General features: G+C 65.5%; 2 protein-coding genes across 3 annotated transcripts; both read right to left on the reverse strand.

Moving 5' to 3' along the window:
* Positions 1–458: 458 nt before the first annotated feature.
* Positions 459–3236, reverse strand: ATG101 (autophagy related 101). 2 transcript variants are annotated; one of them, XM_009559373.2, is made up of 3 exons: positions 3097–3236; positions 2192–2480; positions 459–1261 (listed from the first exon to the last, which is right to left on the reverse strand). In XM_009559373.2, exons 1-3 carry the CDS (start codon positions 3111–3113, stop codon positions 857–859), a joined length of 711 nt encoding a protein of 236 aa, XP_009557668.2. In that variant the 5' UTR covers positions 3114–3236; the 3' UTR covers positions 459–856. The 2 variants fall into 2 exon arrangements, with proteins under 2 accessions (XP_009557668.2, XP_053907286.1); XM_054051311.1 differs by having other exon boundaries at positions 3049–3112.
* Positions 3237–6150: 2914 nt separating this feature from the next.
* Positions 6151–13857, reverse strand: NR4A1 (nuclear receptor subfamily 4 group A member 1). The gene is made up of 7 exons (XM_054051285.1): positions 13489–13857; positions 8693–9492; positions 8324–8453; positions 7504–7655; positions 7223–7425; positions 6534–6712; positions 6151–6450 (listed from the first exon to the last, which is right to left on the reverse strand). The coding sequence occupies exons 2-7, from the start codon at positions 9488–9490 to the stop codon at positions 6194–6196; spliced, it is 1719 nt and encodes a 572-aa protein (XP_053907260.1). The 5' UTR covers positions 9491–9492; positions 13489–13857; the 3' UTR covers positions 6151–6193.
* Between the last annotated feature and the right edge of the window lie 1741 nt (positions 13858–15598).

Raw genomic sequence — 15598 nt, forward strand, 5'->3', positions numbered from 1 at the left:
CCGGCGCGGCCGCCAACCCCTCTGCCTGCAGGAGCAGGTTACAGCCGAGGAAGAAGATGGCAAAGGTGACGGCGAGGCAGAGCACGAGGACAACGGCGATCTGGGCGGCCTCGGCCACAATCATGTCCCCCCACGCACGGGCCGACGTGCTGGTGTTCATCTCCTCTTCCTCCCAGGAGCAGAATGCGGGCGTGCAGGGCGGTGGCCGGAATAACGGGAAGGGTTTAAGTGATGTAGGCACCCACGTGGCCCCCCTCGCTCTGCTGCTACACTGGTGCCTGCCGGATGCCGGATTCTTCCCCCGTGGAAAGGGGAACATGGCTTTGACCCTGTGGTAGCACGTGGAATCCTGCAGGGAATGGGGATCGCGGCATCCCCTCCTCTTGGGGCTGCCCCCTGTCGGGTGTCGTGACACCACGGTGCCCCGGCCCCACCAAGGAGGGGACAGAACTCCCTGGGAAAGGAGAAACGCTTTATTTTTGCCCCAGAACTGCAGCGAGCTCGGCTCAGGACCAGGGGACACGCAGTGTTGAGGGATGAACACTGGCTGCGGGCGCAGCCACAGGCAGGGCTGGATGGGATTTGGGTGCCGTCACTGCTGCTCTGTGCCAATCCCCAGCGCCGCGGTGCGGAAACCACAGCGGCTCCCACCCCTCAACCAACCTGGGAGCCACCCAGCCGGTTCTCCAGGACAGGCGAGTGTAAACCAAACCAGCAGCAACCCCCAATTAAGAGCCAGGAGAAGCCCAGGTTCTCACAGAGGCTTCTTGGAGGTGGAGAGGAGGAATCCAAGAAGACGCCAACCCAAAAATCCATGAGCTGTGCTGGTGAGGTGCCACCATGCCATGGGGTGAGCCTACAGAGCCAGCGTGTCCTTGATGAGCCGGCGCATGGTGGTGGTGACCGAGGTGCCCAAGGAGTCCGTGATCTGGTAGGAGATCTTGTAGAGGTAGGGCTGCACATCCTTCAAGCTGGTGTCGAAGACGTTGTCCACCTCCGACTGGGTGGGCATCTTGGGGAGGTACTCGTGGCGATTCATCACCTCCACGATGTTGATGATCTTCTCGCAAAGCTTCTCGCCCACCTTCTCCCGGCAGATCTGCCGCTCCTGCTCGTTGGCCAGGTTCACCACGTTCACCTTGATGGTCCACAGCTCCCAGGGGATGCACTCATCTGAGAAGGGCCAACGTGACTTCTTCTTCTGGTAGAACTCCAGGGAGATCTGCCCCATCCCATCACTGCCCGAGTTGCGCAGTGCGTCCTGTGGAGAGAGCGCATGGTGCTGCTCAGGGGAACAGGGACCACCCTGCCCCTCACAGGTGGGGACACGGCATGGCCCACAACTTGTTAATCGTGGAATCATTGAGGTTGGAAAAGGCCTTTAAGCTCATCGAGTCCAACCCTTCCTCCAGCACTGCCAGCTCCACTACCCAATCCTGTCCCTGAGCGCCACATCTCCATGGCTTTTAAACATCTCCAGGGATGGGGACTCTACCACCACTCTGGGCAGCCTCGGCCAGGGCCCCTTCCCCAGCTCTGTTCCCTTCTCTGGACGTGCTCAAGGTCTTTCTTGGAGTGAGAGGCCCAAAACTGAACCCAGAATTCGAGGTGTGGCTTCACCAGGGGAAAAGTCCTGTCCCTGCCCCTGTTGGCCATCCTACAACTGATCCAAGCTCACGTTCAGTTCCTCTTGACCAGTGCCTCAGGGCCTTTTCTGCAGAGCAGCACAGACCCAGCACTTGACCTTGGTGAACGCCATCCCGTTGGCCTCCGCCCATGGATCCAGCCTGGCCCAATCCCTCTGTAGAGCCTTCCAGCCCTCCACTCATAGATCCAGCCTGGCCTGATCACCCTCTGAACCCTTCCTGCCCTCCAGCCCATTAATCCACCTTCTCCAGAGCCCTCTGCACATCCTTCCTGCCCTCCAACCATGGATCCAGCTTGCGCAATCACTCTCCGAACCCTTTCTTCCCTCCATCCATGGATCCAGCTTCTCCAGATCCCTCTGTAGATCCTTCTTGCCCTCCACCCACGGATCCAGCCTGTCCCAATCCCCCTGTAGATCCTTCCTGCCCTCCAGCTCATGGATCCAGCCTCTCCCAATCCCCCTGTAGATCCTTCCTGCCCTCCAGCTCATAGATCCAGCCTGTCCAAAGCTCCCACTTTCATTCCTGCCCATGGAACTCCTCACCTTGAACTCTCCGACAGCCTTGCGGAGGGCCCGGTCGAGCTCCTCTGAGGAGACTCTGACATAGGCGAAGTCGATGAAGTCGCAGTCCACATCCTGGGTGCCGACAGTGCCGATGGAGTAGGTGCCTTCCTTCTTGTAGTGGAACTTGCCGGTGCTGCGGTGCAGGAGGACGGTGTGGAGCACAGCCAGCATGGCCTCCTCCACCTGCCGCCCCTCCACCGACACCTCCAGCACCTCCGCGCGGCAGTTCATGGCGGGGGCGGCTCTGGGGGGGCCACAACAACGGCTCCTGCGGGGAAAGAAGTGGTGAGAGGATGTCAGTGCTCTCCAACCCCTCTACAGATCCCTTCGCTCACCCTGGCGACGCAGGTGGCCCAGTGTCTGCTCTCCCCACCCCACAGGGATCCGGCTGTCTCGGTCTGGGCCCCTTCACACCCCACTGGGGGGCCCTGACACCCCTCAACCCTTCCCGGCCCCCCCCAGTCCCCGTCCCCCCCCGCCAAGCCCCTCCCGGGGGTCCCAGCCCCACTCCCCCCTTCCCGAGCCCCCAGTTCCCCCCCCAACCCCCTTTCCGAGGGTCCTGACCCCTCCTACCCCGCTCATGTCGGCCTCCCGGCCCCCCAAGCTCCTTCCGGGGTTCCCAGCTCCCCCCGTCCCACACCCACCGCCACCCACCCCCGCAACTCCCGGGGGTCTCGCCCCCCCGCCCCCGGCACTCCCCAGCCCCCCAAGGCCCCTCCCCGGGGTCCCGTCCCCCCCAGTCCCGCACCTACCGTCCCATATCCCCACCCCTGCCAACTTCTGGGGGGGCCTCGGCCCCCTCCCAAGCCCCTCCCGGGTACCCCACCCCCCCTCACCCCTTCCTAGGCCCCCTCCGGGGGTCCCGGCGCCCCCCCCACACGCACCGCCCGGTCCCGACCATCCGAGAGCGGGTAGGCAGGAAGTGGAGCAGCCCACCTGCAAGGGGGGTGTCGGGACACAACACCTACAGAAATAGCCGCGCTTCCCCCCTCACCAGGCGTGTCCCCTCAGTATACAACTCTTTTCGTTCACGCTGTGCTCGCCGTTAGGGGGTTCCGATCTCGGGGGGGCGATGGAATAACCGGGGCGTTCCGGTTTCTTCTCCCCTCCCCGCAGCCCATTTGGTTCGTTCCAGCAGAAGTGCCATAGAGCGGGGAGCTGGCGGCACAGAACGGCACAAAGAGGCTTCACTTCCTGGGGGCGTGTCTGGGCGCACAGCGCCCCCCTGGGCGGGAGGCTCCGAGGAGGAACTGCAGGAGGGGCGGTGACCCCCGGGACATGGGGATGCAGGGGACAGGGGGACACAGGGATGCAGGGAATCCCAGGGACAGGGACATGGGGGGACACAGGGAAAGGGAGATATGGGGTCATAGGGGAATGGGAATGGATAGACATGGGGACTGAGAGACAGATGGACATGGAGACATAGGGGACATGAGGGACACGGGGATGGATGGACGTGGGGGAGATGAGGGGCAGAGGGACATGGGGACATCGGGGATGGATGGACATGGGCAGGGGAACGCAAGGACATGGGGATGGATGGACATGGGAACATTGGGGACATGAGGGACACAGGGACATGGAAATGGATGGACATGGGGACACGGAGGACACGGGACAGCCTGGCCCTGGAGCGAGCGTTGCTGGGAACACCGAGGGCCAAGGCAGAACAAGGGCCACATTGAGGCACTGGGCGGGGGGGGGGACACAGCCACCAGCAACAAGGGCCCCTCTGTGTCCCCCTGCCACCCCCGCCCCGGGACAGCGCTGACGCACTGCGGGGCCACGGGATGGGGGGCAAGGGGGAACCGGCACAGCCGTGCTGTGGGGCGGGAATGGCCATGCTGTGCCGTGCCATCTCCCCATATCCCTCTGTCCCCTGTGTTCACATGTCCCCATTTTCCCCCTTTATGTCCCCATGGCCATCCATCCCCATGCTCCTATGTACCCATATCCATCGGTTCCCCAGTCCCTGTGTCCCCATGTCCCTCCATCCCCATGTCCATCCATCTGCATGTTCCTGCATCCCCCATGTCCCCATGTCCATCCATCCCCATGTCCATCTCTTCCCCATGTCCCTGTGTCCCTCCATCCCCATGTCCATCCGTCCCCATGTCCCTGTGTCCCCCATGTCCCCATGTCCATCCATCCCCATGTCCATCTCTTCCCCATGTCCCTGTGTCCCCCATGTCCCCATGTCCATCCATCCCCATGTCCATCTCTTCCCCATGTCCCTGTGTCCCTCCATCCCCATGTCCATCCATTCCCATGTCCTTGTGTCCCCCATGTCCATCTATTGCCCAGTCCCTATGTCCCCCATGTCCCTGTGTCCCTCCATCCCCATGTCCTGGTGTCCCTATGTCCCCCTGTCCATCCAGTCCTATGTCCTGGTGTCCCCCATGTCCCTGTGTCCCTCCATCCACATGTCCTGGTGTCCCCCATGTCCCTCCATCCCCATGTCCATCTCTTCCCCATGTCCCTGTGTCCATCCATCCCCATGTCCCTGTGTCCCCCATCCCCATCTATCACCCAGTCCCTATGTCCCCCATGTCCATCCATCCCCATGTCCCCCTGTCCACCACCCCAGGACCCCCCCCATGTCCTCAGCTGCAATGGGAACCCCAACCCCTGTGCCCCCCCCCTTTCTCTGCCCATGTCCCCAGGGACCCGGGGAGGGGGGGGGTTGACGGGGACACCCAGTCACGCTTCCCGGTTATTTTGGGGACGATAAATCCAGCGGGGACAGGTGTGAGGCCGCGGGGTGAGCGACGTTCAAGGGCAGCGGCGTGGACGACGTGCGGCTCTGGTGCCCCCCCCGGGTCCTCCCACCCACCTCCAATCATCAGATATTAAATAGAGATGATGTCACCGGGGGGGGACGGGGGGGGGACACATGAGAGAAACAGCCCTCGCTGTCCATACGCGTTTATATACAGAAACTGGCCCAAAAAGAGAAAAAAATAATATATATATATATATAAAGGGGAGGGGGGCAAGACTAGGGAGGGGGCAGAGCCCCCACTCTGCGTCTCCCACTCTGTACAGGATGCGGCCGCTCGCTATTTACACTGGGGGGTTTGTACAAGGGAAGGGGGGAGTACAGTGATGCCCCCACCCCCCCCGGGGGGTAACGGCACCGGGGGCAGCTGGATGTCTGCGTCCGGCACCGGGAAGGCACATGGGGGGGGTCCCAAGGGGACCCAGGCAGCTGAGGGGGGACTCAAGTGTCCCTGGGGAGGGGGTCCAGGCATCTCTAGGGGGGACCCAAGTGTCCCCAAGAGAGATCCAGGCATCCCTGGGGGGGGTCCCAGGCATCTGAGAGGGGACTCAAGAGTCCCTGGGGGGGGTCCAGGCATCTCTGGGGGGACCCAAGTGTCCCCAAGAGGGATCCAGGCATCCCTGGGGGGGGTCCCAGGCATCTGAGAGGGGACTCAGAAGTCCCTGGGGGGGTCCAGGCATCTCTGGGGGGACCCAGGTGTCCCCAAGAGGGATCCAGGCATCCCTGGGGGGGGGTCCCAGGCATCTGAGAGGGGACTCAATTGTCCCTGGGGGGACCCAAGTGTCCCCAATGGGGAATCCAAGGGGTCTTGGGGCTTTCCAGGCATGCCTGGGAGGGGACCTAAGTGTCCCCGGGGGGGGACCCAGGCATCCCTAGGGGTGACCCAAGTGTCCCCAAAGGGGATCCAAGTGTCCCTAGGGGGATCCGGGCATCCCTGGGTGGGTGGGGGGGGGTACCAGGCATCTGACAGGGCACCCACACATCCCTGGGAGGATTCAGGCACCCCCAGGGGGGGCCCCTGTCAGCCCAAAGGGGGGACCCAAGCATCCCTGGGGGGGATCCAAGCATCCCCAGGTGGGTCCAGGCGTCCCTGGGGGGTTATCCAGGCACCCGAGGGGGCTCCTAGGGGGTCCCCATCCCATCACCCCTGGGGGGGGGGGGGGGGGGCAGGAGCTGGCAGCAGCCCCCCAACCGGGGGCTCAAAAGGGCAACGTGTCCATGAAGATCTTGTCCACGATGGGTGGTGGTGGCACCAGGTCCTCCAGCTTCAGGTAGAAGATGCGCTGGAGGCCCTGGGTGCAAAGGCTCCGTAGCTCGGGCAGTTTGCCCAACAGCTTGGAGAGGCAACCGGGACGCCCAGGCTCGGCCCCCGCCGCCGCGACGTGGTCCTTCAAGCAGCCCACGATGCGGTTCTGCAGCTCCTCCACCCGCTTCGGCTCCTTCAACCCATGGCGATCTATGAGGAGGACGCACGGGCGTGAGGCCAGGGTGATGGGCACGGGGTGGGGAAGGGGATGGTGAGCGAGGCGGGCGTCTCACCGGTGATGATGACGAGGGCGGCGAGGCAGGAGAAGGAGGGGACGTCGACATTCATGCGGTGGAGGCTCTGGGAGAACTCGAGGATGGCGTCAATCCACTCGCCGAAGCCCCGCACGCACTGCAGGCGGTGCAGCACCACTCCGTTGCAGAAGATGAGCTTCCCTTCCTCCGGCTTCGAGCTGTGGGAACAGCCACACTGGGTCACCACCCCGGCACGGGGCTGGGCTCCACCTGTCCCCATGTCCCCATGTCCATCCACCCCCCATGTCCATCTCTTCCCATGTTCCTCATGTCCATTTGTTCCCCATGTCTCCGCGTCCTCCTTGTCCACCTATTCCCCATGTCCCTATGTCCTCTATGTCCACCATGCCCTCCATGCCCATCCCATCCCCATGTCCCCCCTGTCCCCATGTCCATCCATCCCTCATGTCCCCCCTGTCCCCATGTCCATCCATCCCTCATGTCCCCCCCGTCTCCATGTCCATCCATCCCTCATGTCCCCCTCGTCCCCATGTCCATACATCCTTCATGTCCCCCCTGTCCCCATGTCCATACATCCCTCATGTTCCCCCTGTCCCCACGTCCATCCATCCCTCATGTCCCCCCTGTCCCCATGTCCATCCATCCCTCATGTCCCCCCTGTCCCCATGTCCATCCATCCCCAATCCCCACCTCATGCCGGGGCTCACCGGTACGCCAGGCGCAGGATGAAGAGCTCGAGGAAAGCCGACTCCAGCAGCAGGTCCTGGTCCTCCTTGGGCAGCTCGGTGAAGCCTTGGATCTTCTCAGCCCACTTGCGGATGACATCCATGGAGCCGGTGAGCAGATCGTAGAACTGCTGCACATCCACCGAGTCCTCCTTCTCAAACTGGCACGGCATCGACTCCTGGAACTGCCGCAACAATGGGATGGGGTCAGGATCCAACCCCGGCGCAGCTCTGCTGGGGCCACGGTATAGGATCAGCCCTACCTTGGAGTAGTCGAGCTTGGTGGCACTGGGGATGGAGTCGATGTGAGCCCGCACCAGGGAGGTGATGAGGCTGACGGGGGACGCGTCTGGTGGCTGCTTGGGCTTGGAGGGCAGACGGCCTCGTCGCCCCTTCAGGCTGTCAGTCCGGACCACTGTGCGAGGGACACGCAATGAGTGCATCTGTCCTCAGCTCATGTCCCCATGTCCATCTGTTCCAATGTCCCCCATGTCCATAAATCCCCCTGTCCTGAGTCCTCCACGTCCCTATATCCATCCTTCCCACCATCCCTTTGTCCCCCATGTCCCTATGCCTCCACGTCCATCCACCCCCAGTCCTTGCATCCTCCACGTCCCCATATCCATCCATTCCCCAGTCCCTGTCCCCCATGTCCACCTGTTTCCCATGTCACCATGTCCATCTGGTCCCCATGTCCATCCAACCCCCAGTCCTTGTGTCCTCCATGTCCCCATGTCCATCCACCTCCCAGTCTCTGTCCCCCGCATCCACCTGTTTCCCATGTCCCTCCATGTCCCCATGTCCATCCACCCCCCAGTCCCTGCATCCTCCACGTCCCCATATCCATCCAACCCCCAGTCCCTGTCCCCCATGTCCACCTGTTTCCCATGTCCCCATGTCCATCCATGTCCCCATGTCCATCCACACCCCAGTCCCTGTATCCTCATTGTCCCCATGTCCATCCACCTGCGTCCTCCATATCCCCACATCCATCCATCTCCCAGTCCCTGTCCCCATGTCCATCCGTGTCCCCCAGAACTCCTGCTGGGACCCCCCCGTTGTCCCCGGATGGGCTCCTGGTACCTTCTTTGACCATGCCGACCGCCAGGCACTTCTGGAAGCGGCAGAACTGGCAGCGGTTCCTCCGCCGCTTGTCCACAGGGCAGTCCTTGTTGGCCAGGCAGATGTACTTGGCGTTCTTCTGCACCGTGCGCTGCGGGCGGGGAAGGAACGGCCCAAGCTCAACCTCGGGGCATTGAGCCACCAAACAAAAGCTCTTCTGTCCTCCTCTGCCTCCCGCTCCAACCCGGCATCCGGCTCCGCGTCCGCGGGGAGGGCTCCTAGAGCCACGCTCCTGCCCTTCCCCTCCTCGGGGTGACCCGCAGCATCCTCTGCCTGCCGCAAAGCATGGTGGGAGTATCCCAGCAGTGGGTTGAAAGGGGTTCCCCTTACCTTGAAGAAGCCCTTGCAGCCCTCGCAGGTGCGCACGCCGTAGTGCTGGCAGGAGGCGTTGTCCCCGCAGACGGCGCAGCGACCCTCGCCCGCCCCGGGGCTGCGCGCTTTGGTGGGGGTCAGCGGTGGCCCCTCCAGCAGCGGCGACGCGGGGGCCAAAGGCAGCGCCGCAAAGCCCCCCTGTGCCAGGGCGAAGGCATCCGTGTCCAAGAACCGGGGGTCCAAGTGGGGCGAAGGGCTCGGCTGCCCCTTCAAGGTCCCGGGGGTCCCACCGGGACTGGGTGCCGGGGGGGCAAAGGTGAAGAAGGGGGGCTGAGTGCCGCCGCCCTTGGCCGGCTCGACCCAGGGTCGCCCGCTTTCATAGTTTGGCGGTGGGGAGTACGCCCCGAAGGAGACCTCCCAGTTTGGAACCTGGGGCGGTTGGAAGCCCGGCGTGGCAGGCGAGGGAACGGAGCAAGGGCTGCCGTAACAGTCCGAGCCGCTGGAGGAGAGGGTCTCATCCTGCTGCTCCCCAAAAGCCCCGGGGTAGCAGCCGTACACCTGGAAGTCCTCCAGCTTGAAGGCGGTGGTGGTGGCGCTGGGTTGGCCGCCGGTGGGCAGCTGGTAGAGGAAGGCGTCGAACTCTCCGGCGTAGCCCTCCATGAAGGTGCTGAAGCTGGGCAAGGCGGGAGCGGCTGCCAAATCTGCTCCGGCCACCTCCATGACGAAACGGCCACCGTCGGGGCTGAGCAACTCGGTCGGGCAGCGCTCGCAGGGGCCGGTGCCCGCCGTGCCGTACTGCGCCTGGATGCAGGGCATCTCTGTAGGGAGAGCGAGGTGTCAACCCCACCGCAGCGCCCACCCGTGCCGCGCAGGCGATGGAGATGGCGCAAGAACCACCAGGGCTTCGCCAGGGTCCCCCCTCGCTGGCAGCCGGACCCCCAGAGCCGCTGGCTGAGCCCAGGAAAGGTCACGCCACAGCCAATGGGCGCAAAGGACATTGCCCAAAACGCTGGCTTAGCAAAGCTGCCGAAAGGGAAGGAGGTAGGAATGCGACCGGCGGATTCCCGAGCTTTGGGGAAGCCAACGCTGGGGTTGAACCACCGCTTGAGGGTCCCAATCCCCCAATTTCGAGGCCTTTTGGAAAAGCAAATGCAGCCGGAGGTGTTGGATACAGGAGAAGAGGAGCCCCCCGCCTCCATCCCTGCACCCCCTGGCACGGGTCCAACCCCACGGAAGACGTAACAGGAGTCCCACATCCAGCTGAAAGCCAAGCCAGGAGTGACCCTGATGGCAAGACGATAATGTAATTCATCTCGCAGACCTTTAAAGGTCACGCCTGGCTCCCAGCCACCGTAGCCCCAGCACGGCACCGTTGCCGGCTCACCCACCGGCCCCCGGCTTTCCCCGGCCAAGTCCAGGCAGCTTTTGCCAGCGCCCAGAAAGCCGACACCCACTTGGGTATTAAAATACCCACAGCGAGTCCCGTTTTGGTACCCACAGAGTGGCATCCATCCCCAGCCCTGATGGGGTTTGTGCCCCTTCGCCAGGGACCAGAGCTGCGCTGGGCACCGCTGGTGGGTTCAGAGGGGACGGTGACCGCCCCCCAGCAGCCTCCTGTCCCCACACACAGCCGTGGGACACGATGGGGACACGGCAACGGGGGACATGGGCTCTGCCTGCATGCAAAATCCTGGCTGCAAAGCAGCAGCTGCGCTATGCAAAGCCTCAGCCCGCCCTGCAGCCCCAGCGTGGGCTTTGCCTGGCAGCAGCTTCCTTATTGTTGGACGGAGAGGACGAAGGGGGACGGTTTTGAGCTGAAAAAGGGGGAATTGAGATGAGATATTCAAAAGAAATTCTTCATTATCAGGATTTTGCATATAGTGCCCAGAGCAGTGGTGGCTGCCCCATCCCTGGAGGGGTTCCAGGCCAGGTTGGATGGGGCTTTGGAGCCCCTGATCCAGTGGGAGGTGTCCCTGCCCATGGCAGAAGGTGGAACTGGATGGGCTTTGAGGTCCCTTCCAACCCAAACCATTCCAGTGTTCTATCACTCAAATAGTTTCGCCCTCACCCACTGGATGGTGACTTTTGGGGTCCTCCCTGCCATCAGCCCCCCCCCGGGCACCGGGCACAGCTTCCCACGGTGACCCCCACGCTGCCCACAGATGGGGCGGTCATTGCGTATTCCTCAGTTGGGAGCGAGGGCAGCTGCCACCACCGGGCCCTGAGGACGCTGCCCACGGGGGCTGCGGGCACCCCTGGCACCGGGCCCCGAGCCGCGGGCGGGGGGAGCAGCCGGCAGCGCCAAAGGGAGGGCAGTGCTGCCCACTCCCCGCCTGCACCTGCTGCATCGCCGCGCCAAAGCACAGCCGCTGCCCGGCTGCGAGGGTGGTGGAGGGCTTCTCTGCAGGGCAGTGTCCCTGAGCCTGTCCGCACCGCCGTGTCCTGCAGTCCTAGAAGAGTTTGACTTGGAAGGGGCCTTAAAGATCATCCAGTTCCACACCAGCCCCTGCCATGGGCAGGGACATCCCACGGGCTCAGCCTGCCCGAGGCCCATCCAACCTGGCCTTGAACATCTCCAGGGATGGGGCAACCACAGCTTCCCTGGGCAACCCGGGCCAGCGCCTCACCGCTCTCATGGTGAAGAAATTCTTCTTTATATCAAGCCTAAATCTGCCCCTCTCCAGTTTATCCCCGTTCCCCCTCGTCCCACCACTACAAGCCTTTATGAACAGTACCCGCTCAGCTTTCTTGGAGCCCTCTCAGACCTCCAGAGCCTTCTCCTCTCCGGGCTGAAAAAGCCCAACTCTCTCAGCCATCGCTGCCACGTCCGCGGTGCTGCCCACGCAGCGCTGCCCGCACGGCGATGCTGCACGGTGCTGCTCCTGCCCTCGCTGCCACGGCCCTGCCGCTGCCGTCACTGCCATGGCCTTGGTGCTGCCCACACAGTGCCGCCCGCACGGCAGTGCCCCTGGTCCTGCCCACACCGCGACATCCCCGGTGCTGCCGTCACTGCCATGGCCTTGGTGTTGCCTGCACTGCCGTGGCCCCGGTGCTGCCTGCATGCTGCTGCCTGCATGGCAATGCCCGCATGGCAATGCCCGCATGGCAATGTCCCCAGTGCCGCGTGCATGGCAATGCCCGCATGGTGCTGCCTGCATGGCAATGCCCGCATGGCAATGTCCCCAGTGCCGTGTGCATGGCAATGCCCCCGGTGCTGCCTGCATGGCAATGCCCGCATGGCAATGCCCACACGGTGCTGCCCTCATGGCAATGCCCCCGGTGCTGCCTGCATGCTGCTGCCTGCATGGCAATGCCCACACAGTGCTGCCTGCATGGCAATGTCCCCAGTGCCGCGTGCATGGCAATGCCCGCATGGTGCTGCCTGCATGGCAATGCCCGCATGGCAATGCCCACACGGCACTGCCCACATGGCAATGCCCACCCCACCCCACCCCGGTGCTGCCTGCATGGCAATGCCCTCATGGCAATGCCCACACGGCGCTGCCCGCACGGCAATGCCCACCGCACCCCACGGCGGTGCTGCCCGCACCATCCTGCCCGCTCCAGCTCCACCCCGGCTCTGCTCGGGACCCCTCGTTCTGTCGATCCCCACCTGTTGCTTTTCCCTTTCTCCCCTCTCCCGGTTCTCCCCGGTGCTACCGGGTAGCCCTGAAGGGCAGCACCGTGCGGCGCACAAAGCCCGGTGCCTTCCACCGGGTCCCTCGACTCACCCCCCCGGTGGCACCGGGGCTTCCCGGGACTCTTGCGTCCTTCAGACATCGAGCCCCGGCTCGCCCCCGGGATGCCCGGCCCCATACACTTTGCAGGGCGCCCCCGGTACCACCGGGACCCCCGAACTGGCTCCTCCCCGGTGCAGTCGGGACGCCCGATCCCGTCTGAAACTCCCACTGCCACCCGGGACACCGGACCCCGTGCACGAATCTCCCATCCCCGGTGCCCTTGGGACACCCGAACACACCGGCTCCGCCGGTACCACCGGCACAACCGAAACGGCTCTTCCTCGGAGCAGCCGGGACACCTCCCCCCCGTGTACCTCCCGGTGCGAGAATCCCCCATCTCCGGTTACCTCCTGGAAACGCGAATTGACTCCTCCGTTACTCCCGAACCAACTCTTCCCCCGGTGCCACCGGGACACTCGACCCCGTCTACAGCTCCCGTTACCACCCGGGGTACCGGACCCCGTGCACCTCCCGGTGCGCGATTCCCCCATCCCCGGTGTCCCCTGGACGCCCGGACCGGCTCTCCCCGGGTCACCCCAACCAGCTCTTCCCTCGGTGCTACCCGGGACACCGGAGACCGGACACCCCCCGGTGCCTCCGTGACACCAGATCCCGGGCACCTCCCGGTGGGCGCATCCCCCGGTGCGTACTCGTACCGGGGTGCCGGCACGGGACAACCGAACCAGCTGTTCCCCGGTGCCACCCGGGACACCGAACCACGGGCACCCCCTGATGCGCCCATCCCAGGTGCTCCCGGTCCCCCCCTCCCCATCTCCACTGCCCCCCCATCCCGGTTACCGTATCCTGGTGCCGCCGGTACCCGGCTGCCGGCACGGGACACCCGAAACAGCTCCTCCCCGGCGTTCCCGGGACACCGGACCCGGTGCACCTCCCGGCGTCCCCGGGACACCGGACCCGGTGCACGCACCCCTCATCCCGGTACTTGACCCCTTGCGCCCCTCGGTGCCCCCGAAACCTCGGGACCTCAGTCCCCGCGCACCTCCCGATGCGCGCATCCCCGGTGCGCCCCCGCTCCATCCGCATCCGCATCCCCCTCCCGGTCCCCGCCCGTACCCGGGTGCCGGTGCAGCAGCGGCGGCGGCCGGTCCTGTTCCCGCTCCGGCTGCCGCTCCGGTCCGCGCTCCGCCGGGCTCCGGCCCCGCCACTACTTTCTCTTAAGCGCTCGGTGACGCGCGGGGCGGTGCGGGGCCGGTGACGCACGGGGGGGGCGGCGCGGCGGGGGCGCGGCCGTGACGCACGAGGGGTTCCATTGACGCAACCGCGGCCCCGGCTAAAAATACCCGCGGGCCCCGGCTAAAAATAGCGCGGGCGCCCCTGGCAGCCCCCCTTCGGCCCTCCCCGGGGCTCCCGGGGCCACCGGAGATGGGGGGGGAGAAGGGAGGCCCCGGTGGCGGCAGCGGGACGGGCAGGGGCAGCAGCAGCGGCGGCGGCAGGAGAAAGACCGGGACCGGTATCCCCAGTGACCCCCCCGGGGCTGGTATCCCCGGTGCCTCCATCTCCCCGGTGCCCCCATCCCCGGTGCCCACCCGAGACCGGTATCACCGGTGCCCCCATCTTCTCGGTGCCCTCATTTCTCTGCTGTCACCCCATCCCCGGTGCCCCCATCCCCAGGGCTCCCCCCATCCCCGGTGCCCCCCGGCGCCGGTATCCCCGGTGCCCCCATCCCCGGTGCTCCCCCCATCCCCAGTGCCTCCCGGTGCCCCCATCTCCCCGGTGCCCCCATCTCCCCGGTGCCCCCATCTCCCCCGTGCCGCCCCATCCCCGGTACCCCATCACCGGTGCCCTCATCTCCTCGGTGCTCCCCCATCCTCGGTGCTCCATCTCCCCCGGCGCCGGTATATCCCCGGTGCCCCCATCTCCCCGGTGCCCCCATCTCCCCGGTGCCCCCCCTCGGTGCCGGTATCTCTGGGCTCGGTATCTCCGTTGTTGATATCCCCGGTGCCCCCGCCGGGCCGGTATCTCCGTTGGCGGTTTCCCTGTTGCTCCCATCCTCGGTGCCTGTATCCCCGCTCCCCCGGTGCTGGCATCCTCCGGTACCCCCAACACCGGTGGCCCCTCAGTGTTGGCATCAGTGGAGCCCCCATTCCCGGTGCCCCTTTCCTGCCGGTAACCCCGTTGCCGTTATCCCCGTTGCCGGTATCCCCGGTGTCCCCCCCACCCCCGTTGCTGCCGGTATCCCTGGTGCCGTTATCTCCGGTGGCCTTCCGGTGCCGGTATCCCCATTGCCGTTATCCCTGGTGCCTTTATCCCCGTTGCCGGTATCCCCGGTGCCCCCTTCCCGCTCTCCCCCGGTATTCCCGGTGCCCATTTGAGCCGCTATCTCTGATGCTCAGCTCCCCAGGTACCGGTACCCCTGTTTTTCTCCCTCTCGGTGCCCCGGTAGGAGGCTCGGGGCGGGGGGGGTTGATGCTCTCCCCCCATCCGGTCCCCGCGGGAGCCCCTGGCCGGGACGATGGAAAGAGCGGCGGCTGCTGGCGAGCGCCCAACGCCGGGAACGGCGCCCGCGGGCTGGAAAGATGAGCTCAGCCGGGGCGGGGCGGGACCCGGGACCCCCCCACCCCGCCACCCTCCGGGACCCCCTCGTACCCCCCCCATCCCCCTCCGCCCCCCTCCGCGGGACCCTCCGGTACCTCCTTGCATCACCCCCGCTGCTCTCCGGTAATACCGCCGTACCTTCTGGGACCCCCCCGGAACGCTCAGGGACACCCCGGCAACACACCCCCCCCCCCCCCCGCCCGGTACCTCCCCCCCTCCCCTCCGCCCTGCCCCCCCCCGGGACCCCCTGGCATCCCTCCCGGGATCCTTCTGTACCTCCCACCTCCCCCCTCTCCCCCGGGACCCCCCCCCCCGGGACACCCCGCACCCTCTCGGACCCTCCGGTACCTCCCACCTCCCCCATCTCCCCCGGAACCCCCCCCCCCGGAACCCCCCCCCGGGACACCCCCTTACCCTGTCGGACCCTCCGGTACCCCCCAACCCCCTTAGTGCCCCCCCATTAATGCCTCCCTGTTATTGCCCTTCGCTTTTGCCCCCCCCCGCCTTAGTGCTCCCCCTTAGTACCCCCAGCAATGCCCCCCCCCCTTGGTGCCCCCAATGGTGCCCCCCCGGGTGACGTCACACCTGGCGATGACGTCACCGGGATCCTTTTGCATCCCTGGGGATA

This window comes from Cuculus canorus, chromosome 29 (genome assembly GCF_017976375.1).
Source record: "Cuculus canorus isolate bCucCan1 chromosome 29, bCucCan1.pri, whole genome shotgun sequence".
NCBI classification, from domain to species: Eukaryota; Metazoa; Chordata; class Aves; order Cuculiformes; family Cuculidae; genus Cuculus; species Cuculus canorus.